Raw genomic sequence first — 22,365 nt, forward strand, 5'->3', positions numbered from 1 at the left:
ACATATATTTGACCTCTGACCTTGAAGGATGACCTTGACCTTGACCTTTCAACACTCAAAATGTGCAGCTCCATGAGATACACATGCATGCAAAATATCAAGTTGCTATCTTGAATATTGAAATACTGCAAAAGTGTACATTAAATGAGCTATTTTGACCCATATATAGTGGTGGACATAAAAAGAAGGATAACTTCTTACGAAGATTTTAGATGTGTAATAAGTGCGTATGAGCTTGCTTACGGGTACATTATAAGAATACAAACAGGTGGAAGTGAAAGGTAGCTGAGCATTACATTTTAGACGAGATTAAGTATATAACGATGAAATAATAATTGAAAGATAATTGCGTCTTAAATTACGCAATAGCGAACAACTACAGTGCCTTCAGTGCTTTGATTATCCTTATTGCAATGCTTGTTACACAATCCACAAATTAAATATTCTTTCAGTCAATGGTATTAACATCACAAAGGTATGGGTGATAAATAGGGAGATATTAACTATCTTGTATTTCATATCTGTCTAACGAACAAGCGATGTTAAACTGTCACTCTGTTGCAGAGTATCGCTATCAGTTCGAACTAAAATATTTAAAACATGAGTGCCAAACTGTCACAACATACGCCCGTTTGAAGGTTTTGGACAACTTGATAACTTTACCATTTGTGTGGCAAAATGATATATTTTTTTCTCCTACCGGTTTCACCAGAGGGACTTATGGTTTACGCTCCGTGTGTCTGTCTGTCTGTCTGTGAGTTATATTCATATTTTTTTATTAGACTTGAAACATGGATTGATGGCAATATGGACATTATGAAATAATTATAACTTCTTAAAATGGTGATGCTGGAGCCGGTAGGGGACTTATATTGCTTGGCAAGAGTCTTGTTATATCATAACTAACCATTTGAGAGGCAAAGTGATATATTTTTTAAAATAAGGCAAAAACTACATAACTAACCATTTAACTGCATAGCTAACCATACAAACTATATCATGATCCAGACAGCATTGTGGTCAGAAAAGTACAATTGACCTAGATATCATCTAGCCACAACTTCTGACAAAATTTGGTGAAGATCGGATGAGAACTACTTTAATTAGAGAGCGGACACCATGCTCAATGCTTGAAATGTACAAAGTGTCCTTGTAACCAAGTTTTTGACCGGCATGACCCATATTTGAACTTGACCTAGATATAATTTAGACACAAATTCTAACCAAATTTGGCGAAGATCGTATGAAAACTACGTCAATTAGAGAGCGGACATCATGCTTATTCCTAGAAATACACGAAATGACCCCGTGGCCTAGTTTTTGACCCGGCATGACCCATATTCTAACTTGACCTAGATACAACTTCTGACCAAGTTTGGTGAAGATCGGATAAAAACTATTTGAATTAGAGAGCCGAAACTGCTGTCGACGCCGTCCGCAAAGGGTGATCATATAAAACGTCCCATTTGCAACGAGCGTATTAAAAGAATTCCAAGTATGACACATAATTGATGTCATTGGCGACTAGTATGTAATACTTTTTTTTCGCTTATGGGAGGAGAAGTTATTTTACGGATCAATGTATATATTTTTGTTGTAAGAATATCTTGCATAGTGGTGACTTTTTGTGTAAATTAGTGTAAATAAGTACTGCATTTGTGCCTATTACATTTACTACAACATGTATTGCCAATAATGCAAGGCTAATTGTTTTAATCAATAACTGATTACAGGGACTGGGCAATAATAAAAGATCACAGGGACTGGGCAAATACGCGAACCGGTGAAACTTTCTGGTTTGTAAAAAAAAAACTTCTTTGTTCCACTATCCTAGCAACCACCTAGTTACTAATAAAGGCGCAATAGAGCGCGAAGCGCGACACGTATTATTAATTGTTACAATGAGTCTTGATAAAGGAAGCAGCCGCTAATCAATGAGGAGCACCATCACAGCACCCCAGTCTTATTACTATCAAGTCCTCCTACAGGTTGTTTTTTTAAGATCCACATATAGAAGGCCGCAGGCCTGACTCGTATCTTGCCAGTGGTAAAGACCCTTTAGTATGGACCTTTAACCCCGCTCACTATCCAGCGTTTAAACTTCCGGGTTTTCCGACTATTAATAGCTTTTTAATATCATAGTTAGAAGGTGATTTTTCAAGCGGTTCCGTAGTGTAGTGGTTACACGTTTGCTTCACATGTGAGAGGCCCATGGTTCGAGCCCCAGTAGAATCTAATCATTTTATTTGTGTTCTATGTTAACTTTTTGTTTTGATGTAGACATTTTAGTTTAAATAAATATGCTTTTTTTATTGTAACCATTTTTTATGCCAATGAAATATATGTGTGAGAGGGTGGGGGGGGGGGGTTCGTAAACACATTAAAACGTTTACAGTGTTTTCATTTCAATGAGTACTCAACCCCTGTTATAAATGAGCAACGTAAGAATAAGTTCAAAATCATCTCCACTTGAAGTTGAGAAAAATATTAAATTACGCTTACAAGATGAAGAGATTTTTGAAAACCTACACAGTTCTGTTCCATTAATGAAAACTGCACACGGATGCCAGTTAAAAAGGAAACCAATGTAAATAAAATGAACTATGAAATATTTGGGAGTTACAACACAAAATCATAGATAATGGTTATTTGGGGGTTATACCACAACATTATAGATAATGGTTATTTGGGGGTTAAAACACAAAATCATAGATAATGGTTATACCAGTATCTTTTTCTATTTTGTTTAAAATAATCGGCAAATATATTAATATTTACAGTAAAAAAAATCGTTCCATGTAACTTCATTGAGTGCCTGTTATACTGAAATTCCCGACGCCCTTTGATGCTTTGCATCAATACTTATCTTGTATATTGCTGATATAATCGACAAAAATGCACATTGCGATAAAAAAAAAAGAAAGTAAACTGTTATGTAATGTCAAGTTCTTTGGGAGTTTATCGGAAATATCTGACACGCATTTTGATCTTCTATTAACAGACGATAATTTGCAGAATGGCAAGTATATGTGTTAAGAATAGGAACACCATTGTACCAGGATAACTACGAATTTAAGGTTTTTAGTTGACCTTTGTTTATTTACGTGTTCATTCCTCGCTCAAATAGTCATATTGATAAATGTTTACAATAAGCTAATATAAAATGTTGAATCCAGTGGTGTCGCTTATTTCCTACTCATAGTATTCTGTCACTCTGTCGTAAATATTTATAAGGTTATTAACTCCTGCGTTAGTGGTATAATTCATACTTGTTTATGTTGGTGTGTTTCATTTATGACCACGAATTTCGATGAAAAATGATTGTGTTGGCCAGACGTTAAATGTATCATCATATTTTTAATGTAAGCGATAAACGGTGACAATTAGTTTGCATTATGAAATGAAATATTTGCATTATTCAAATGGCATCTTTTAAACAGCAATTAAAGATAAATTGTCCTATTGGGATAATTTTAGAACTCGACCGAAATAGCATTAGGACAAAAGCTCTGACCAGGCATCATGAAGAATGGGCAATATTACAATATGGTTTTAAGAGTATTAACACAATCGGTATATGCTCAACAAGAGCACACGCGCTCAGGTGAGCTTAAAGGATATGATTGTCAAATATATACAGGGTAAAGGGATAATGACACTTAATGCTGGCCATTACAAATGAATATTTCATGTTTCAAGTATGAACCGTGGAAAGTATATGAAGTCATAATTATCGTAAACATCAATCTGATTATCTGTGAGAAAAATGGAAATAACACTGGTGACTAATAAAAAATTTACCAGTTCTGTAATGTAAAGTAACTACTGGTAATTGAATCAAGTGAAAACAAAGGAGCATACAATTTATATAGGAAAACTTATACAGTTCAGTTAAGAATAGGACAAATTTGAAAAAAAATATTGTGCTTATCATCCCGCGAAGAAATATTTATTTGATATTTGATATACATCACTATAAGGAAGACACGGAGACACGTTTTATATGGGAATATATTTATTATATATAAGCGCAATGATTGATTTAAAATGTAACAAACATGATTGACTAGCTTAAAAACTTCAGACTAATGAAGTATTGAAAATAGGTGAATTTTCTATTGTCAAGATGGAATATCTGTATTTGATTCACGACAGTTATGTTTAAACATGCAATACATTTAACAAGTACACTATCTAGAAGGATAGCCTAAAACGAACCAAGGTTTAATAGCAGCAAATATATCGGCATTAAAAAGGCTTCCTTTTCAATAGCTCACATAGTATCTTTTTTTATTCAATTGAAAATAAAAAGTAGAGTTTTACACACATTTAAGGCAAATCAAATACATTAAATAAAATGAAACTATCCTTGTTTTTAATACTAATACACTACTATTCAGTGAATATGTCTCCTTAGAAACGTAAGCTACAAAATAAGCATGCACACAAAGTTATGACATAATAATAGCACCTTTTTTCTTGATAAGCATTGCAAGATTTATACTAAAACACATGCCAGTCCAGTGTTAAAAGCGTGTACAGTAAATATGGCTCTTACCGTGTGTGTTATGAAAATGAATAATGTTAAAAAAATGATAAAAGAATGAAATTCGTAATCAAACAGGAACATAAACATTCACATGCATGAAGTCAAAAGAAACTAAGATGAACGCGGATAAACACTGAAGCAAATTCAAACAAAAACAGATAAATTTTGAACAAAAACAATACAAACGCAAATAACTTATGAGTATAAAAATAAAATCTTCATAATTGTTACTTAATAAAATTAAACTTTCCAAAAGAAAACTTATATTTGGCACAAATACCACATTTGATTTGACAAGATTTAGATTTAAAATGAATTCTTCGGCCACAGAAAACACATGCCAAAATATAAAATGGACAGTTTTATGGATGCTGTTAGCACTTTTTCCTCTTAATACTGCCATCTTCTTCCACCGAAATATGCAAATTGTTTTGTATTTCAAGTTTAAACAAGCAAGTTTCCATGCATTTATTTATTTTGCAAGAAATGCTTGAAAAGCGTGTAATATTCTCCACAAAAAGGCAAAGTATATCATATCAAAAATATGTTAAACATAGAATAGTAGAACACGCAGTTAGACATTCAATAATAACAGGTCTTCATTGTAATATTCTTTTTAAAGGAAATGTTTTTTAACCCCCAAATCCATTACTATAAGTAGAAGTAGTGAAAGGATAGAAGTAACAAGGAGAGTGAAAGTTTTACAACTGATATTTTCACCCTTCCATAAAGTACGTTTATGAGACTGAAATTAAACAGTACATGTAAATTTAAAATTAAAATAACAATCTTAGATTTTAGATTTTACAGAAGATTTCATGTCCATAGATAAAATGTGGGTGGCATTGAAACACAATCAGGTCTTCAGTTTAATTGTAATGTGTAAAATACAGGATATTTGTTGGATTTGGTAGAATTTGGTAGATTTTAATTCACGCGTGATCATAGAATTTTTTTTTAATGATCACCAGTGAATACAAATTTATTTTCCACCAAACCCAACAAATTTTATTTTTACTTTATGATTATTTGTATATTTTTTCTTATATAATGGCGTTGCAGTTTAACAGTGAATTATCAGTTTCAATTCACTGATATTTCTCTATTAACCACCGGAAATCATAAAATACATGTATATTTTGAACACTTTTTTTGTGTTTTTTTCCTTTGAACCATTTAAGGAAACATAATAAAAAAAATTTTTTGTCTCAGCATAAATTTTAATCTTTCAAATTTATTTGATAACATATTTACTGGTTTAACGGTAATTAAAAGTAACATTTGAGTCAATGTTCAATTACAATTAAATACAAGACAGAAAGAAAGGATAGTCTTCGGCATTTTTGACAAATTTAATTGTTGCACATACATACATATACAATAAGAACATAATGATAAAATACACCTGAAAATGTCTAAGCAGAAAAACGAGATTAAATTACCCAAAAACAATAACAACGCCAACAGGATTGTGGACGCAACTTGTCCAAGTTAAATTAAGCTTACACAATAAAGGGCCAAAATAACTCCTTTAATGTCCCAAATAAAGACAAGAACTTTAAACAAAAATATATAATCCATGCATATTGAAGTAAAATGGTATTTCAATAATGCATACTCTAAAAATTATTAATTATACATATTTGATCTTTATTCTTCAAACAAATAGGTTTGTATAATGACTTCTACATAATAATTTGAAAACATTAACTCAGATCTTAACATCTACAACAGTATAATTTACAATGACTTTCTCTGGCTATTATGTTTCAGTAAATATTAACAATACATGTCCATTAAAATAAATCTGTAAATTTAGGGATCATACATTCGACATACATTGTTCATCGTTTCTGTTCAAGCTAAAATATTTAAACAAGATTTAATTTGTTAATCAGACAACAGACAACACAAATTGTCAGAAACTCGACTCGAAAGCTTGATTAAATGGCATTTTAAAGCTGATGGAACAAATTGGCAACAGGCAGTCCTGTCATAGAACAATGCAAAAAGATGCAACATCGGCTTTACATGTGCAATAGAAACACACACACTTCAAGGAGCAAATACAGGGGGGTTTCATCAAGTGAGCGAATAACACAAATTCATACATAACTGCATGTTTTTAAGATTACACAAACAGCATACTGTAATTCTCAAATCAACTTGTTTAAGCGACAATCGTTACTAAAATAAGTGTAAACACAATGCAATTGCATGATATCCAGCAATAAATGTGACTTCGTGACTTCACGTCCAGAACTTGATGATCAATCTGAACACCTCTTCAATCATCGTCTGTCAGATCCACAAACCCAACTAAAATAGCAATAACAGCAATACAGAACAGTTTAAACCTTTTTATCTCGATTGATAAGAAGCCTTAAACAGAATAATTTTAAACCTTTTTTATTTTTGCCTGATTGCATCAAAAGACTGCATGGCTTATTGAAACCCTCACGAGTCCGTTTCCTTGGTAGAACCGGAAATTGGTGTCTTTGGGTGAGATCTAAATAACGCTCATGCATTAAGGAATGAACCTGTGACTTCTTGGTTGCTAACCGGACTCCGCATCCACTACACCATGGTGACCTCAATACAGAATAGTTACAGCCGATGCCAAATAATCAAATAAATATGCTTATAAAGTATATTTGTGTAAAATTTGTCATCATCCAGGGATATAAATAAGTAGTGATTTCACATGAGCCCAGGGGCCGTATTCCGGTAGCTTCTTAAGTAAAAAAATAACTTAATTTGAAATATTGCGCAATAGTTTTTTTTATCTCGGCCATTTTTTCTTTAAACATAAGATTTCACGTATTTAATTCTGGTAGCTTAATAAACTTAATAAATTTCTTAACTCTGTGTATTTTTTCTCGTATATTTAAAATTAAGTTAACTTCCTTTAACTCTTAAAGGAATTTCTTAAAGAGAAATATTAAGCATCTCATGTTTTTGTTTTTGACATTTCAAATTTAACTACAGATATTTATTTAAGAAATTTCTTTAACTTAAGTGAAAACTTAAGAAGCATCTGAAATACGGCCCCTGGACAAGTAGTTAATATTAGGTCTTTAGAAAGCTTCAAACAGTTTCCTTCATTGTTTTAATTAATACTTAATCTCTTCTGGTAGAAAACTGCTTCCGCGACAAGAATCAAATGCAACAAATTAATTTAGGCTCACGTCATAACATTGCTTGAAATCAGTATATGCACAATAAATTTATGATTTATGATTGTACATTATCTTATATTAACTTAGATAACATGATCATACAAAATTTCGATAACAAAATCGAACGTATTAAAAGTTCAATAACTCATTGGAATCGCAGAAATATAACTCCTCTAGGAAAGGTAACGATTGTCAAATCATTGTTTCTACCTTTACGTACTCATTTATTTGTATCACTGCCAACACCAAGAAAAGACAGCATGAAAACAATAGAACAGCACTTTTATGATTTGATTTGGGCAGGGCCAAGACAAAAAATTAATTGTTAAGGAGTATAACGAAGGTGGGTTAAATATGGTTGATATATGTTCTTTGAAAAATACATGAAATTAACATGGATTAAGAGAATAGTGTCAGTTGAAGGAAATTGCTATTAATTGGGAAAATCGTGTATAGATTTTAAGATAATATTCAACACTGTAAACTGTATGCTGAAAAAAATATGTTTACACTTGACAAATACATTTTGGCTCGATGTTTTGAAAATACTAGATAGTGAATGTTGAAAAGCTGCCAATAATAAATTATAATAAATTGTGATGATACTCTGGATATGCCTCTAATTTTTATAATCATAATTTTACAATTAACAATAGCTATATCTATATTGAATGTCTTTATGAAAGAGGTATTCGGTTTGTGAGAGATATTATGGTAGAAAGAAACTGTTTTATTTCCACTGAATCTTTGGATACATAGGTTGGAACAAATGTTTATTTCCTTCTCTACCAAGGATTAATAAATATAATAAAGAAAGATATTGACAAATTTGAAGACCTGTCAAATATAAACAAAATAAACTCAAAACTTTATTACAAACTTACATTAAAATCTAATAACCAACCCAAAAGAAGAGAAACATATTTATAAAATATTAATTCAAAACAATGAGATTCCATCTTGTCATACAAAATGGAACTCAATTTTTTTTAATCTTGAATGGTAAAAAGTACATCCACTCGTATTCAATCTTACTAAGGAAATAAATGTCAGATGGCTCCAATGCAGAATAGTCCACATAATATTGGGAACAAAATCTCGAATGTACAAAATAAAAATTGTTGCAAATAATCTATGAACATTTTGGAACATTGAAGTTGAAAATATAACGCACTTTTTCTGGTACTGTCCATTTACCCAACAAATTATAAAATTTGTTGCTGAGATTATTCGTAAAATTAGACCAAGTATACCTATTCATATTACATGTCAAATCTAGTCCTTGGAATAATTAATACAAAAATGAACGATTTAAACATAGTATATCTAGAGCTTAAACAATATATTTTTCATTGTCAGAGAAAAAACAGAATCCCATCAAAGTATGGACTCGTAAATAGTATGAAGCACGCTTTTGAAATTTACAAAACTGCAAATAAATTAGAAGAAGAATTAGGAATATGGTCCCTTTTTAAAATATTTACTGACATCTCATACAACGACATTACAAATAGTAATAATAACTCATAATATAAAACATGTTTATGATGTAAGTTTTGTTCTAAACTCTGCAAAATAAATTTTCATATATAGTAAAATTCAGCACGTACTAATTAATTTTCTAAGGTGCAATACTTTTATAATAAACAATATACAAACATATATTCAACATTAATTTATTTTGTATGTTACAAGGTTGTTTGTGTTTTTGTGTTTTCTTTGCCGTTGTAAACTACTTTTAGTATAACACTACCAGATTTGTATATGTATGTATGTTGAAAATACGACAATAATAACGACAACAATATTTATGTACCCATCAAGTAGCTGTACATGAAATACTTTGCTTATGAAATGTTCAATACTATTTGATAAGCAAAATGTATGTTTGTACTGTATTGTCTACATATGTATTTAATATTCTACGGAAAAAAAATTGCACAAAAAATGTAAAAAAAAAGATTGTACATGATCTAAAATAACTTTAGAAGGAGTAATTAGTTTAAAATCGCTGAGTCACCGCATATTGAGACTCATAAGGGGCATAATGCAAGTAAAAAGGGTCATGTCTGCAATTGTTAAATGTAAGTTGATTTTGTTTGTTGTGTTAAAGGTAAGAAATGCATGATCCAGACAGTTACTTGGGTTTGGGCTCCTAACACTTTGATTGGGCAACCAAAGTACTTAAGCTCGGAAACAAACCGTAAATAGTGAGTTTCTATCTCTGTCATCAGCTGATCATTTCATACTGTGTAGTTTGGAGGTTTATTGTTCAATTACAGACAAGCTATTATGAGGAAATAAACTTTCTATGTAAGAATAAGAAGCAACAATTATGACAGTTTTGCATGGATAGAAATTACATATTATATTAAGCAAGTAAAGCTACTTCTCAACTGTATTTAGAATATCATACATAAAAGTAATAGATTTATGTCAAACAAGAAAAGCACAATACAAAGCAGGATACTTACAGTTCTTATTAGCACGCCTGATACGCCCAGAGCAGCTGTTGTCGACTGGATCGGTTTTCACAGTGACAAGAGCGGGTTCCAGAACAGCAGGGGCGTTCTTCTGAGACAGTAATGTGTTACTTTTATTGACAATGAAAGGCTTGGTCTGAGCACTTTGTGATTGAATTGCCGTGGGCAATATAGCAACCGGTTTGATACCAAACTTGCAAAGAGTTGATTGGTTTTCTTGTTCGCTCGGCTTATCAGACAGTCCAGTTTGTGTGCTATTAAGGTTAGGAACCACTAAATTCCTTGAAGAACTTAAGGTGCCTGGAATATATGGAGCAGGACTTTTAACAGCAAGTTTAGAACTCTGAAGGAAGCTTGCAGGAGTCTGGCTTGGCTGAACTTGAAATGGGGTCAAGGCCTTGCGTCCGTCTGATAGGGTGTACAGGAGGTACTGACCAGAGGACTGGCAATTGCCAGAGCTGATTACAGCATTGCTGACAACTTGACCTTGTTGGGGCTGAACAATGCTGTTACAACCGCTGAGACTGGCTACTTGAACAATACCTTGTACTGTAGCTGATGGTACTACTGCTTTTACAACTGGTCTCTGATGTCCAGCAGCCATACTGGAACCAATTTGACCTACAGTGGCCATCACCTTTTTCCCTATCAACAAAGACTGCATGACTTTTCGAGTTGCTATGTTGCATGGACCTACACCAAATGTCCGATTATGTTTTGCAGCAATGTTTTCAGTAGGACTCATGGCTGTGGCCGATACAGCGACCTCTATTGGGGCCACCTCCAGACGACCAGACTGGATGTCATTCAATGTCTGCTCACCAAATGTGAGACTGGAGGCACTCTCACCTGAAGCAGAACAAAGGACTAGATGTAAGGACCGCAATTTGAGACATTTAGAGAAATTAAAATAGGTTAATATAAATTGTTGAAAATGATGTTTAGTAATCAAATTTGTACAGTGTAAATAGGCCAACATTTCTACTGAATAAATTATTCCAAGAGCAAGGTAAAAATCTAAAATTGCAAAAGGTACATGATACTGTTCCAAATGGGAATGGTGGAAAGCTGGACCGGGTATTCATAAAACAATAAGTTAAATTGAATTCTAAAACTGGTAATTAAGATTTTGAATGATAGTACATAAATGTTCGATCCAATATTTTCAAAAATATAATTGTTATTGGCGTCGCACTGGAGTGCGGCCACTAGTATGTAATGCGGTTTTTTCGCTTATGCGAGGAGAAGTTATTTTACAGATCAATGTATATATTTTTGTTTTAAAAATATCTTGCATAGGGGTGATTTTTTGTGTAAATTAGTGTAAATAAGTACTGCATTTTGTTTTTTTTCAATAAGTATATTATTGAGCATTGGTGTCGGCATCTTTTCCATATTGCATCAGAGAGATATGGATCATTGATATAAACTTTTGTTTCTAAAGTAATGTTATGACTGCAAGATTGTAATACTACCCTATGTATTGACACATGGCTCAATGTAAAAATTTGTAATAGTTAAATCATAAGATAAAACTGGAAAACAATATATCCAGATATCGCAAGCTATCTACATTGGCCCTTAATACATCAACATTATAGCTGAAATACAACACTGCATCCACTTTGAAGCTCTCTCTCACGTTTAACAGATACAGTCTGCACACTAGACATTGTCGTCATGGTTTCCACAGGCTCTGTCTTCACTTGCGGTTCTGTTCCATGAAACAGCGGCTCTTGACCTGGAGACATTTGATTATGAAATTACATTCATTGTGGTAGGACCAGATTCAACCAGTCCATACATAGTAATACATACTTATTGAGAAGATTTTTTGAGTGTAAGAATATCATATCACCAATGTCATGCAAAAATGGGTCTTATGCCATATGCAGCCATTGTAGATCCAGCCCAGCCTACGCATCCGCGCAATCTGGTCAGGAGCTACCCTGTAGGCAAATGAGACCACGAAACCTTGCATGACTTCACAGCTGAAAGTGAAGCCCCTGACCAGTATTCGAGACTGTTATTCCTTACAATTTTTGTTAAATAAATTAAATAAAGTGCTTACTAGTGATACTTTTTTAAATGCTCAATTTTTCGCACATGGATATTATAATCCCTTCTTTACCGTTTTTTAAGTGTCAATGGTCCAGACATATCAATGTCTCACCAGATTCAAGTTTCACTTGTTTCAGGAAATTGTGCCCTGCTTCAGGATCCTTCATGATTCCAGGACCATTCATGCCAGTGCTGCTCACTTGGTTGTTACCATGGTTACCATGCAAGTCAAGTCTCTCGTCAGCGTGTGGATAGTCATGGCTTTCGATGCCGGCCTCTTCATACACCCTCTTCATCCTTTTTGCTATCTTTGAAATGGCTACATGTGAAAACATAACATCGTGTCACAATAAGTCGTCATTTAATGGTGACTACATTAAATGGATGCACTTAAACACAAAACAAGAGGGCCTGAAAGGCCCAAAATCGTACACCTGCGATTTAAAATAACTTAACTGTTCTGTGCATCCCAAGATATCATAAGAACAAATATTCTGACCAAGCTTCATAAAGACTAAACTATAAATCTAACTTTTAGAGTGCTAACAAGGTTTTACTATAGCCATATAAAGATAAATTCCCCGCCCTCTTGCAGCCATGTTTTTCAACAGACCGAATCCATTTTCGAACACATCCAAGATATTATTAACACAATTGTTCTGATTAAGTTTAATGATGATTGGACAATAAATGTGACTTAACAAGTTTTTACTATAGCCATATAAGGAAAAACGCCCCGCCCCCTTGTGGCAATGTTTTTTAATCAGCCGGACACATTTTCAAACTCGTCCAAGATATCATTTGGACAAATCTTCTGACCACGTTTCATGAAGATCGAACAATAAATGTGGCCCCTACAGTTTTAATAAGGTTTTACAATAGCCATATAAAGAAAAATGCCCCGCCCCTGGTGGCCATGTTTTTTAGCAACTTAAATCAATTTCAAACTCGTTCAGTATATCATTGGGACAAATCTTCTGACAAAGTTTCATGTAGATCGAACAATAAATGTGGACTATAGAGTGTTAACAAGGTTTTACTATAGTCATGTACATGTAAGGAAAAAAGCCCCCCCCCCCGGCGGTCATGTTTTTCCACAGACCAGATCCATGTTCGAACTCATCCAAGATATAATAAGAACAAATCTTCTGACAAAGTTTCATGAAGATCGAACAATAAATGTGGACTATAGAGTGTTAACAAGGTTTTACTATAGCCATGTACATGTTAGGAAAAAAGCCCCCCCCCCGGCGGTCATTTTTTCAACAGACCAGATTCATGTTCGAACTCATCCAAGATATAATAAGAACAAATGTTCTGACCAAGTTTCATGAAGATGGGACTCTAAATGTGACTTAAAGTTAATGCCTCGCCACCCGCGTCAAGGTTTTTCAACCCACCGAAACCATTTTCAAACTCGTCCAAGATATCGTCCAAGATATCATTGGAACAAATCTTCTGACCAAGTTTCATGCAGATCGGACAATAAATGTGGCCCATAAAGTGCTAACAATGGTTTACTATAGCTATATATAACCATAAAAGGAAAATGCCCCGCCCCCTGGCGGCCATATTTTTCAAACAACCGGAACCATTAATTCCAAAACTCGACCAAGATATTATTGGAACAAATCTTCTGACAACGTTTAATGATGATTGGACATTAAATGTGGACTGTAGAGTGTATGCAAGGTTTTACTAAAGCAATATAAAGAAAAATGCCCCGCCCCCTGACCACCAGTTTTCAAGCAACTGGAACCATTTTCGAACTCAACTCGAATAAATGTTGCCTCTAGAGTGTTAACAAGGCAAATGTTGACGCCACACAACGCACGACTCACAACGAACAAAAGGCGATCACAAAAGTTTACCATGAGCACATTGTGCTAAGGTGAGCTAAAAATGTATTGCGCTGCTACATAGTAAAAACAATATATATCTTTAATAAAATATATCATTTATGCTGATATGCAGACAACTTGAGAGGCAAATAGAGACACAAAGAGCGCATGTACAAGAACGTAAGTAATCAAAATGTGTTCATGGGCATATAACTCTGCGATAAATAGAAGAAACACAGAAACATGTTTTGCATTTCCACATAGTATGAACAACTTATATATAAAGTTAAATGTTGATACACAGATAAATGACACAAGTTTGTTACACAAAATACACATTGGCAGTTAGACATACCTACCAACCAACCAACAAGGTGATTCCAGAATAATCCCCACAAACTTTCATTACTAAGGGCTTTAATTATGCACTGCTCATCAACTAGAGCTTTGTCAAGTTATTTACTTCTACCCCATGCACCCTGTTCATAGCTTTGTTCAAGGGTAGATAATAATGCAGGAAAGTGTCTTCACCTTATGCTGATGACATACGGGAAGTTTCAATTTAATTGCCGGAGAAATTAGACAGTAATTCAGTGCCCCCGATAATTATTAGGGAAATAGGATTTTCACCCATTGATTTTGAAAAATAGGGTGATTTCATTCTTAAAATAGGTTGAATGAGTTATAACAAAATGAAACACTATGTCCCCATATATTTGACCTTTGACCTTGAAGGATGACCTTGACCTTTCACCACTTAAAATGTGCAGCTCCATGAGATACACATGCATGCCAAATATCAAGTTGGTATCATCAATATTGCAAAAGTGTACATTAAATGAGCGATTTTGACCCATATTTTTTACCTCTGACCTTGAGGGATGATCTTGATCTTGACCTTTTACAACTCAAAATGGGCTGCTCCATGAGATACACATGCATACCAAATATGAAGTTGCTATCTTCAATATTGCAAAAATTATGGCACATGTTAAAGTTGGCGCAAACAAACAAACAAAGCAGCAAACCAACAGACAGGGTAAAAACTATAACTATAGCGGTTTGGAAAATAAACATGCATACCTTAAAATCATTGCTGCTTTTCTTCCATTGAAGCTGCACACTTGTATTGATTGAATAAGAGCTGTCAGAATACAGCGCGCTTTTCGAATGCTTGACAGTTTAACGTAAGCCATCATTGGAAAATTGTTCATATTCAATAATGTCAAGGTAATATAGTCATATTTTAAGTGGAAGAAGACCATAATTGAAACATATTGGTCGCTTATGTTTTAAAGAAGTTGTACTTTATAGACGATTCTGAGTTCAGGTATATTTTCCACAATCTATTGAACATTTGTTAAGACATAAATCAAACTGATACGATTTTATTTCCAGTTTGATAGCAATAGCTTGGTAGGGATGGTTGGACGGTCCTTCAAAAATAAAATATTTTTTTTGTGTTTTTTTGTTCCATGTATCAAAACAAAAATTTTTTTTTTTTGGGGGGGGGGGGTAAGTTGAGGTGTAACGGGGGGTATAATGTGGCCGTTTATAAGATGATCTTTCAAAAATAAGACAAAAAAGGAAAAACAAATATATTTATTTTCGGGGGGGGATTCTGGGGTGGGGCGTGGGGTATGGTTTGGGTGGAGTCCATTGTGGTATGTCAGGCAAGTGTTGTTTTGTCAAAGTATGAATCAAATCTGACCATAAATAAAAAAGTTATGGCAATTTAAGCAAAATTTATTAATTTGACCTTGAGAGTCAAGATCATTCAAAGGTAAAGGTCTAAGTTAAAAAGGGTCATAACCCTAAAATTAATGCTGACAGAGTTATGCACATTGACCTACACAATTGTCTTGTTGCCATAAAGAAGTATTCCAAGTTTGAGTTAAATATCTTTGATAGTGTTAAAGTTTTAGAAATGTAACTACATATTCTAAGTTAAAAAGGGGCCTAACTTTAAAAATATTGTTGACAGAGTTATCCAGCTAGACCTAAACACGTGTCTTGTCCCCATAAGGAAGTAGTCCAAGTCTGAATTGATTATCTTTGATACTATTCAAATAATTGAACTTATTAAAAAAATAACCCGAAATTCTAAGTTAAAAAGTGGCATAACTCTAAAAATAATGCTGACAGAGTAATGCACCTTGACTTACACAATTGTCTTGTTGCCATAAAGATGTATTCCAAGTTTTACTTAATTATCTTTTAAAGTGTTAAAGTTATTTGACTTTATAAAAACCTTTAACCAACGCCGACGCCCGGACGAGTAGTATAGCTCTCATTTTTCTTCGAAAAGTAGAGCTAATAAAACTATCATACTTAACTTTAATTAACTAATGTTTCATACCATCTTTAATCCTTGAAACTGTCCATAATATTAACTTTAAACTGATTTTAACTGACATCTTTGTAACTGTAAAACATGTTCTAGAAATTGTTCACTCTATCAAGGCACCCTTAGGCAGAACTTCCAGTGGTTGTGGCCGCTCTTTTTCGTGGCTTGTATGGTTGTGCAAGCCTCCTCTTTCGTCTGTTTTTGGAGCTTAGCCACACCTTACATGACTGTGAGCTTGGAAACAGATCTCTTTACCATAACACAAAACCCAGGCCAATCTTTCACCAGTGATTCCTTGTTCATTAATGGAGAAATCACAGTTTCTGTTTCATGAACACCCTGAAGCAGGTCGTCATGTACTTATTGAGCTTTCTTTACAGTTCCATAGAAATTGGCCAAGAAGTTCACTGCTCCAGACTGTCAGAGTGAGGAGAAAACTGCATTGCAATGGGTTCAAACAGATATGCCATGTTTTCCAGAACTTTTCTGCTTTCCTTTGAAAACCTATGTTAAATGTTCTTTAAAATGTTAGATATATATCGAGTTTCAGATTATCTAATTTTATGTCAATATGTTTGCCATAGTGTTTCAGATCTTCCCTCTTGAATGAGAGCTTGTCCTCTGATATTTCAATATTATGCCTTATCTCAGCCAATCGTTCCCCGTCACATGTTTTTAAAGCTTCTTAATGTCCAAGCGTGCTGTCAACAACATTTTGTATTTCACTAAACAACAAGTCATTTTGTTGGATGTGCAGTCACAGGGAAGCCAACTCATTGTGAAGGCTATTAGAAGAGCCACTTTGTACTAAGAAAAGTACTTGTATAGGCCCTTTGCAGAAGCATTCTTATCATTTGCAAACTTGGAATGCGTTACCAAAATTGAGCCATAATACATATACACTGCGTGTACTGCATTCTTTAAGCCAAGCCAGTAGATTGAATATGGCTCCTTTATGGTCAACTCAGATTCATCGAGAAGGTGCTGTATTTGTTTCAGTGTAGCCGTTCGAAAGATAGAAGCTTAATGAAATTGTAAAGATCACTAAACTTGTCCCTAAATTTGAGAAGAACTTCATTCTCTTTAATGGAATCTGTAAGGACAAGGATAAGTCTGTGCGCAAAGCAATGTGTCTGAATAGCAAAGGGTGCATATTTAGACTGTATTTGTACTCCTACACCAGTTTTCCGCCCTATCATGACACTTGCTCCATCAGTCGACAATGAAACGCAGCGTGACATATCTATTCCCGACTCCTTTAGATAACTGTAAGTGGTGCTTACAATCGAATGTGCACTGCCATTTAGGATGCTTACGTTACCTATGGTCTGAGTGATTCAAACGCTCTGCGGACTAGATTTCATTGTTAAATAAAGCGTCTGACCAAATTATTTACGACGACATACATGCGTTTTCAATCTGACTTAATCCGTCGCTCATTGTGCATGTATTTGTAAAGCGTCTGTACTTTCAGTTTCTATTACGATTCAAAAATTAAAAATGTCTAAGCGAGGTCGAAAGACGTTCGCGATTTTCTCGTCAAAATATCAGTCTATCGCAAAATTTTGTCGAACCAAGAAAGCAAGGGACAATAAGTGCCGAATCATTCGTGGTATCTATTCTGTTAGAAACTGTGTATGCAGCAGTTGAGTTGAAATCCAAAAAAAAACATTATGGAAAGTCCGATACTGAACACAACACCTGTCAACAAGAGCACCGCATAACGGGTACCAACGCTCGGCTGCGGGTGCAGTTTTGAATAAATGAAAGCTTGTCAATTTGTTTTTTAGAGGTCACAGTGACCTAGACCTTTGACCTAGTAACCCCAAAATGGGTGTGGCGTGTAGAACTCATCAAGGTGTATCTACTTATGAAGTTTCAAAATTGAAGGTGGAAGCACTTTGATTTTAGACCCAATGTAAAGGTTTTAGCACGACGCGGACGGCGAACGGCGGACGTCGGACGGCGGACGACGAGCTGGCCATGACAATACCTCGGGTTTTCTCCGAAAACAGCCGAGCTTAAAATGGAAAAATTGCATTTTCTTGGTTAGAAATTGTTGACATTGATGGGGCAGAAAATTTTGAAATGTACATACTGCACCCAGTTTAATTTAAAAAACGTATGGTCAGCAGAAGGAACCCCTAACATAAAGCGGTCGTCAGTTAAAAGACACAATGAATCCAACGACCTTGTAAGGGCTGCAAAACTGTTTTTGAGTAGGAATGTTGATATTAGCATTGAGACCGAGTGTAATTAAACAGAAACATATGATGGAAATGTCAGTGAGCAAGATGTGTTTGCATAAAGAACATAAACAAGGCATCATTCAAGGATACAGATCTTAAAAACTATGGAAAACATATTGACATACAATTAAATTATCTGAAACTCGAATATATAGCTTACATTAAAAAAAAACAATAAACGTAGGTTTCCAAAGGAAAGCAGAGAAGTTCTAGAAAACATGGCACATCTGTTTGAACCCATTACAATGCAGTTTTCTTCTGACTCTGACAGTCTGGAAGCAGTGAAATTCTCGGCCAATTTCTATGGAACTGAAAAGAAGCACAATACGTACATGGAGACCTGCTTCAGGGTGTTTATGAAACAGAAACTGTGATTTCTCCATTAATAAACAGGGAATCACTGGTGAAAGAATGGCCTGGGTTTTGTGCTATGGTTAAGGGATCATTTTCCAAGCTCACAGTCAGTGAAATATGTAAGAGGATGATTGTGCGTCATCAGAACATATATCCCAATATTGCAGTTTTGTCTAAAGTGGCTCTCTGCCTCATGGTTACAAGTGTCAAATGTGAACAAACGTATAGTTTTTTAAACTCGAATTAAAAACAAGTTTAGGAGTTCACTAAAAACTGAGAAATTCGATATTCTACTTAACATTGTTCTAAATGGGCCATCTGTTAGAAACTACGATCCAGTTCCGGCATGTAAGGTGTGGCTAAGCTCCAAAAACAGACGAAAGAGGAGGCTTGTACAACCATACAAGCCACGTAAAAGAGCGGCCACAATTACTGGAAGTTCTGCCTCAGGGTGCCTTGATTGAGTGTTTGAAAGTTACAAAGATGTAAGTTTACATCAGTTTTTTTAAGTTTAAAGTTTATTTTATGGACAGTTTCAAGAATTAAAGATGTTTTAAAAAACATCAGTTTATTAAAGTTAATTATCATAGTTTATAGTTTATTGAATCAATACAAGTGTGCAGCTTCAACAGAAATAAAGCAGCAATGATTTTAAGGTATGCATTTTTATAACTCATTTTACCCTATTTTACGAAATCAATGGTTGACAACCCTTTTTCCCAAATAATTATATGGGCACTGAGATACGCAGCTTATCAGTGGCACTGTTAATTTGCTACACAAACCACATATATTGACAAACTGATAAAATGACAGACGGAGTCCATATATCCCCTCCAAGTGTGGTTTAAAAATGTTCAACATTTTTCCAAGGCTACATACGTTTCTGGAAGGATGCTCTTATCTGTATGGAGTTGGCAGGAGCCTCCCACAAGGGTTCATACGCAGCCCTGAGGTCCTGTAGGAGACTCACACAGACCTGTTTCACATGCTCTATGACTTCTTGCTGCAATGATCAAACAAATAATAACACATAAGAATGTGTACCTGTACATTTTTACTTTTCCTTAAATCATCATCTTTTGTGAATATGACTTGAGTCATGTGAAAATGTGTCTAATGCCATATGGGGCCAGCATAGCTCCAGACCAGCCTACTGATTGCGCAATCTGGTCAGGGGCTACCATGTCCGCTATAATAATAAAGCACGGTTTTGTGGTCTTGTTAGCAAACAGGGTAGCTCATGACATGACTGCGCATTTTCCTTTTTAACAATCGCCAGCTGTCAGTGTATGACATTTATTTGTCATGAAACTGATCATAATTGCTAAAGCCATTTTTGTTTGACGATCGCAAATAAACTGTTGTCTTTAAACTGAACGATAAGTTTGTCATTCTTGATGACAATAAAAAGCAAAAGTCCCAAGCTAAAGCTATTTGAACGTAGCTTTTCAATGTATAATTTCAGACAGGTGTGACACGAGTTATTCGGTGATTAATAACTGTCCTACTGTAATTTGATAATGAAATAATTCATTTGAAGTTTTTACCTGTACGGCAAGTAACTCCTGCATGAGTTTTTCCGTGGCCTGGTCAAACATGGAGTGTCGATTCCTTTCGATGCCCTCTGACATGTACGTCTTTATACGCACGAACATTCCAACACCTGACTCAGAGGCGCACATGTCGTAAGTTCCGAGCAGCGAGGTTTGAACGTGTGGGGTCACAATACGGGAAATATCTCGCTGCTTGCTAGTCACCAAGTCCTTTAGTTGGCTCACTATTTCTGAAAGCTAATGTTCAACATAACGTTAAGATGTGCATATTTTTTATCATAAAAGATCTGATATTACTTGCAGTTATAGAGAAATCACATTTGAGCCGCGTTATTGAATAATGGGCTTGAGGGCATATCAGAACACTATATATGCATCTGTATTCGCATAATATGATTGAGGAGTAATAGTAACTGCAATTGAGACTACAAAACCTTGCATGACTTCATAGCGGAAAGGTGAGCTCCTGATCTTACTTCACAGACGGAAGTCTGGTCTGAAGCCACGCTGGGGACATATGATGTGATACCAATTTTCCCAGTGTTAATCATGGCATTTTCATCATCCAGAAAGCGATTCAAAAGCAAATGCTAATTGTTTCTTAACATAAGTGCTCTTGGCCAAACCTGCACTGTAAAATTGTTATTTGAGCTGCCATGCAAAAATCACACAAATGCCAAATGCAACAAGCATCAGCTTAAGACAAGCCTACACATTCGCACAATCTTGTCAAGAGCTACCCCGTCAACTATTAAGTCATTCAAAATTTTGTAGTCTCAATAGCAGACAGAGTAGCTTCTTGCAAAACTGAACAGGCTGTTATTGAGCTAAGCTGGCAACATTTGGCATAAGACCCGTTTTAGAATCACGCAGCTAATATAATACCCTGATTTTTCTAGTAAGCGCTATAGAATACAGTAAGTCCAGTATATGTATAGCAAAGCTGACCTTGTGGTTTGCCGAGAAGAGGAGTTGTGTAGCAACTCTAGCACATCTCAAAGAGTCGACCCCCAGTTGACCCAGCTGTGACCCCAGGCTGGCTGTGATTCTGCTCAGCTCTGACATCAAGGCAGTCTTCGAAGTGTCCAGGGCCCGCCATAACATCCCACTGGAAACAGAATAGCCCAACAATCACAGTCAGCCACATTTTGGGAAAACTGGGCAGCTGAAAGGTGGGAAAACTAGGCAGCTGAAAGGTGCGTAAAGGGTCTTCCCAGATTAGACTACACAGACTGCACAAGCTTATCAGGGACAAAACCTTCCCTCTACATTCGGTTTTTTTAAGGTGAGACTTCCTTCAAACAAAACTTAAACAAAAGCAGAAAGTGTCGTCCCTGATAAGCATGTTCAGACCTCACAGTTTAATATGGGATGATACTTTATGCATATGCAGTAGGAGTTTGGGTTAACCCTAACAATAACCTAGTTTTCCCAGAACAAAGCACATCTAAATCTTCAACAGTGCATCCTTACCATGTCAAAATGGAAATAGACACACGCCTTCAAGCCCTAAACTGTCAGACTTTATTAACAAGGCTTGCAATTAATCAAAGTTATATATAGCTTGGCTTGTATGGTTTCTTGTTTAATGATAAATTTAATGAAATCGGACATGATTGGTCAAACTGCAAATTTAACGTATAGTTATGTTCAAACACAAATCTACTAGGCGAAATTTGTGAGATTGATGGTTTTATAATGTTTTTTATTGTAATTGCCTTTTGAAATTCTAAGATGCATTGATTT

General features: G+C 34.9%; 1 protein-coding gene across 2 annotated transcripts in view; it reads right to left on the reverse strand.

Moving 5' to 3' along the window:
• Positions 1-3,997: 3,997 nt before the first annotated feature.
• LOC127843617 (uncharacterized) overlaps positions 3,998-22,365 on the reverse strand; it is a 62,344-nt gene continuing 43,976 nt past the window's right edge. For both annotated transcript variants that reach the window (XM_052373305.1, XM_052373306.1), the window contains exons 20-26: positions 21,568-21,727; positions 20,614-20,856; positions 19,946-20,069; positions 12,385-12,591; positions 11,832-11,952; positions 10,203-11,059; positions 3,998-6,868 (exon numbers count right to left, since the gene is read on the reverse strand). In XM_052373305.1, the coding sequence (XP_052229265.1) occupies positions 6,837-6,868; positions 10,203-11,059; positions 11,832-11,952; positions 12,385-12,591; positions 19,946-20,069; positions 20,614-20,856; positions 21,568-21,727 (1,744 nt within the window). In that variant the 3' untranslated portion in view covers positions 3,998-6,836. The remainder of the gene's footprint in view (positions 6,869-10,202; positions 11,060-11,831; positions 11,953-12,384; positions 12,592-19,945; positions 20,070-20,613; positions 20,857-21,567; positions 21,728-22,365) is intronic.

The sequence above is a fragment of the Dreissena polymorpha genome, chromosome 9 (genome assembly GCF_020536995.1).
Source record: "Dreissena polymorpha isolate Duluth1 chromosome 9, UMN_Dpol_1.0, whole genome shotgun sequence".
Lineage (NCBI taxonomy): Eukaryota > Metazoa > Mollusca > Bivalvia > Myida > Dreissenidae > Dreissena > Dreissena polymorpha.